Raw genomic sequence first — 5,565 nt, 5'->3', positions numbered from 1 at the left:
AGCATTACTGAGTTGGAGTTGCAATTCAAGATTTTTGAAGACAAGGTTAGCAAAATAAAGATGAAGAAGGACAAAATGGTTGCTGAAGTTGAAGAGATGAGGAAGGAGATGGCTAGAATTAATGTTGAATTGGCTAAGAGTAATGGAAGGGAGAAATTGGTTATAAGGGCGTTGTTGTCCTGGATTTTCTTTGCTGTGATCATTGTTTCCATGAAGTGATCATTATAGTATGTTTAGGGTGGGGATGTTAGTATGATGCAAATTGTAAGGGTGGGGATGTTAGTTTAATGCAAATGTTAGATGGGTAGAAGAATGTATTTTGGAAGCTTTTGACAATGAATGAAAGTTTGCATTTTGTTTCAAAATCAAAGCCTGCTTACAATTGCTTAGAAGTACTTTAAATTCACAGCAAATATCATTGTTGTCCTTCACAAGTACTTAAAATTGAACTACAATATCATTGTTATCCTTCACAAGTACTTAAAACTAGGACTACAATAGCATACCCATTGTTTAAGGCAACAAAACTACATAACAAGTCCAAAACAGATTAATGTGACTACATTTGTAACCCTAGGAATAATGAATTGGCTGAATTGAGATTCATGTGTTGCTAGTTGATGCTTGGCTGCTGTTGAATGGACCTTTCGAGGTTGAAACTATTGATCGAGAAACCTCCATAGGCCGACCACTTTGAGAAGGGGCCTGCACATTTGGTAAAGGTGAGACACTTAATAAATTTCTTTCAAGTTAGATAACAATGTGAAGTATCTACACAATAAGAGAATCAAGAAACCTTACCCTTCCACCTCTAGCTCCCTTTGAACCTGTGCCACTGCTTGATGCACCCCTAGCAGCTCCTGCACCCCTAGCAGCTCCTGACCCTCAGGCAGCTCCTCCTCCCTTAGCAGATGTTGACCCCCTGCCAGCTCCTCCTCCCCTAGTAGATGTTGACCCCCTAGCATATCCTGACCCCCTAGCACCTCTGGAACCCCTACCACCTACTTCAGTTGATGAACTCCTGCCTCCCCTAATTACCCTTCCTCCTTTCCCTAACCTACTTGGTTGGGCAGTTGCATTAAGGTGTGATCCATGGTTGTCAGAATCAGTTGGTGTAGGCTGTAATGCATTCTTAGCTTTCTTTTGAGGTGGTTGGGAAGGTTCACTACCTTTGTTTGGACATGTTCTTTTGTTGTGAGTTTTTAATTTACAAATGCTACAACTCATTTCCACCCATGTTTAGTTAACCTCCCAGGTTTCTTAGGGTTCTCATGGGGGTCCTTCCTTCTGTTTTTTCTAGGTCTCCCAGGACCAATCTTGATTGGTGGAGGGACTAAAGGAGCTACAACCTTGGGCCAGTGCCTTTCACCAACTACTGGGGGGGTATGGATCCTGCATAAGACTGTAGGTATGTGGACCTTGTGTAGTATTCTGACACAAAGTCCTCAGCATTCTTTCTACAAAAGAAAATGCAAGCCACTGCATGACAACAGGGGATTCCACATAAATCCCATTTCCTACATGTGCATGACTGTGCAGCCAAGTCCACTGTCAAACTGTCCATCTTATGATTAACTTGGAAAGTTGTGTTTGTGGATGGAATTACCATGTAGTTGGCAGCCTCTGCCTTTTCCTTATTTAACCTAGCTTGTATCCTAGGACAGATCTGAGCCTTAGATGCTTCCATTTCTTGCCTTTTCACCACTAATCTCTGCATAAGGGCTACCCTTATGTCCTCCAACATGTAAATGATATGTTTTGTCCTAGCAGCTATAATATAGCCATTGAAAGTCTCAGACAGATTACTTGTTATAACATCCACCTTAGTGTTAGTATTCAAATGTGCTCTACAAAAAACAGAGGGGTTGTGGGCTTTGAAAGCTTTTGTTGCATCAGGGTTAATGGTATCCATTTCATCTAGGGCATCAGTGTAGTCTGCAATACTATAAGCCTTAGCTGCTCTCCAGAACAACAATTTCATTTCATCACCCTTAAAATCTTTGTGCCAATAGGCAAAGATATGCCTAGCACAATGCCTATGCTCACATTGGGGAAAAATAGATGCAACTGAACTTATAATTGCCTAGTTAAACAAACATAGAGGAGAATTAAAATGATTGTGCATTAATATGTAATTATGAATAACTTAATCATCAAAAGAAATGTAGTTTATTGCATATGTAATTGAAACTTACCAAGTGTTCATCTGAAATAATTGTAAGACCTTCACCTTGTCCTAGGTTCAAAGCTGTTTGAACCTCACTGAGAAACCATGACCATGAGGAGTTGTTCTCACCTTCAACTATGGCCCAGGCAGCTGGATACATTTGGTCATTGGCATCCCTGCCAACAACTGCCAATAATTGACCACCCAAAAAGGTCTTCAAGAAGCAAGCATCAATGGACAAGAACCTTCTGCAACCCTCCTTCCACCCTTTTCTCACACCATCAAAACAGATGAAGAGTCTTTGAAACACTGGAGTTGCACTCCTCCTTGGTCTTTCATCATTCAACAACCTTATACAAATCTCTGCATCACTGTCTCTCAAGGCTTGAAGGTATCTACCTAGTTTGGCATAATGTTCTTCCATGGAACCATGAAGCAGTTTATGGGCCTTGTACTTCACCTTATAGGCCAAGGCACTCTTAATAGCAACTCTATATGCTTGTCTCACTGTCTCAATTAGCTCCTTGGCTGGCCAGTGAGGCCTTGCCTTGAAAATCTCCAAAAACTGCTTTGCAAGCCAAGTAGATGTCATTTGTCTGTTGCCTTCCATGTTCCTTGTGCAACTGTGTTCATCATCAACAGATTTCACAACAAAGCATGCCCTCCTTGAATCCCAGGAAGCAAACAACCTGAATGGGCACCCTGTAGTGCACTTCACCTCCATTCTCCATTGCCTCCTTTTATTACTTGTAGCAAAGTACAAGTTTGTTCTACAGGTTATAGCAAACCTAGCCACATAACTCTTAAATGCTTCTCTACTTGGGAACTTGAGTCCAACTTTCCACACAAAATTTGTGAAATCTGTATCCTCAGTAACTAGAAGTCCTCTCCCTCTTCTTCTCCTAACATCCACATTATCATCACCACTGTCCTCTGGGTATGGATATCATCCTCACTGTCCTCATACTCACTCACATTTCCTACCTCACCAGTATCTTTCTCAATTTCCTCCCTGTTAGGAGCATGATATCTAAGGCCCAATCTTCCTTCTGTTGCATCCTTTTGAAGTTGCTTTGCCAACTGAAACAACTTTGAGTTTGTGCCTCTCACCCTATCCCGAGCTAACCTTAGCTCATCATCACTACTGTCTCCTTCTCCTTCTTCTTCAATGTGTTCTAAAAACCCCAGCTCAGGTTCTTTGTTATTTCCCTAGGAACACTACAAGAGGGGGGGGTGAATTGTAGGTGTAGAAATAAACGTAACTTTTTGCAGAAATTAAAACTTAAACGAATAAACAAGCTAGAGGAACACAAGGGATTTTTACGAGGAAAAACTTCTTGGGCCCAACAACAAGAAACAACCTCGACCACTAGGGATTTTAAATTCAACACTTTCACTAATTAGGCCAAACAACTTTGTTACAACCTAATTCTAACTCGAGCCACACCTTGAGTTCCTAAACTCAAGTTCCTGAGCCACTGTTCCCTTAACAGCAGTTCCTCTCAACTTCACTAGAAGTTTTCTCACACATACAAGCTTCACTCAAAGCCTCTCTCTTACAGAACTTCATTCAAAGTTCCCTTACCCCAAAAACAAAGATACAATTGATCGAAATAAGCTTAGTGGAATTAGGGTAAGAAGGCAAAGAAGAAATGGCTATTATGAGAGAATGAAGGCACTGACACTTAATTAGTTAAACTCACTTAATTACTTAGTCAGACACACTTTGGAACTTATCTAGACTTCTATATTTATAGTGTTAATCATGAAGAACGTGGGATTAAAACTAGAGTACATGTTTGGTCCATTAACCCATGATGTTCCTTCCCCTAAGGAACACGTTTTCACATCATGTCCCATGATCCCATGAACTATAAATGAACGTGGATATTTTTCAGCCATTACTCCTAAGTAATAGGAGTTCCTTGAGCTTTATCCGAAAATCAGTTTTATAAAAATACTTTTTATCTTTAAAACTGAATTTTTAATCTTTAAGAAAATATTATCTTTTAAACAAAATCTTTCTAACAACCGGATATTTATTTTCTTAATTTTTCGAAAAATAAAATCTTTTTCTTAAACAGATTTTCTTTTTAAAACTGATTTTATCATTTGAAATTAGATATAACTAATTTCCTATAATTTAGGCATGACTTACTCAAATATCTTTTTAACCGTTATTATATTTGCACGCCTAAGTCTAGTTCCTTTTATTAACGAAGTTCCTTTAACATATTTGTTTAGTGCCACTTAGTTTGTTCCTTACAAAGGAACAAACTCTCATTCTCAAATAGACTGCCACTGTTCCTTACCATTCTTTCTTTGTTCCTTTACATTGGAACTAGAAAATAAAACGCCTAGCTTCTATTCTTCTTGATCCAATGCTTGCTCCAGTATCAACATAGAAACTTCTTTACTAATCCTTTGAAATCCTCTCTTGACTTCTTTCTTGACTTCGTATTCTCCCAGTTTCTTTTATTGATACCTTAAACACCATACACTTAAATAACTCATTAGTTCACTACTTAGTTTGTTCCTTTGTTTCTTTCAAACTCATTTAATTCAGCTTGCATTGCAGTAATCCAATCAGAGTCAGTTAAGGCTTCTTCATGATTTCTTGGTTCCATCATTGATAGGAACGCATGAAATGCACAAAAGTTCCTTAACTGAGATCTAGTTTGCGTACCTTTGGATATGTCGCTGATTATGAGTTCCACAGGATGTGATTTTTGTAATCTCCAAGGTTTTGGTTGAAACTCTCTTATAGGAACATGTTGTTCCTCATGAGTTCCTTGAGTGATGAGGAACTCTGCTCAGTTGTTCCTCTGTTAGCCTCGTGGACTCAGTTCCTTCATTTAGAGGAACAGGAGCATCTTCTCTCCTTGAGGAACAGGAACATCATTGATTCATTTTTTAAATTCCTCGTTCCTTTCCTCTTTCACTTTCTTCTTCTTGTGAATCTGTTCCTTGTACTGGTTGTGCTAACCCTATCTCATAGTCATCAACCTGTATGCTTGGATTATTTTGTCAGATTCATCAAAGATTACATGAATGCTTTCTTCAACACACATAGTTCTTTGTTATATACTCTATAAGCTTTACTATGTGAGGAGTATCCTAAAAATGTTGCTTCATCACTCCTTGCATCAAATTTTCCAAGATTATCTTTTCCATTATTATGCACATAACATTTGCACCAAATGTTCTAAAATATGATATTTGGTTTCTTTCCAAATAAAGTTCATAAGGAGTTTTATTAATGATAGGTCTCATCATGGCACGATTAATTATGTGACAAGCAGTATTAACAGCTTCAGCCCAAAAGTTCCTTGGAAGTTCACTAGCAATTAACATGGTTCTAGACATTTCCTCCAAAGTTCTATTTTTCCTTTCTACAA

The 5,565-nt window shown here is 38.6% G+C and overlaps 1 protein-coding gene across 1 annotated transcript; it reads right to left on the bottom strand.

Annotated features, from left to right (window-relative positions):
* Positions 1-1,372: 1,372 nt before the first annotated feature.
* On the bottom strand, positions 1,373-2,891 carry LOC104896666 (uncharacterized). The gene is made up of 2 exons (XM_010683437.2): positions 2,196-2,891; positions 1,373-2,083 (listed from the first exon to the last, which is right to left on the bottom strand). The coding sequence occupies exons 1-2, from the start codon at positions 2,889-2,891 to the stop codon at positions 1,373-1,375; spliced, it is 1,407 nt and encodes a 468-aa protein (XP_010681739.2).
* Between the last annotated feature and the right edge of the window lie 2,674 nt (positions 2,892-5,565).

This window comes from Beta vulgaris, chromosome 6, assembly GCF_026745355.1.
Source record: "Beta vulgaris subsp. vulgaris cultivar EL10 chromosome 6, EL10.2, whole genome shotgun sequence".
Lineage (NCBI taxonomy): Eukaryota > Viridiplantae > Streptophyta > Magnoliopsida > Caryophyllales > Amaranthaceae > Beta > Beta vulgaris.
This window is presented reverse-complemented; position numbering and strand designations above follow the sequence as displayed.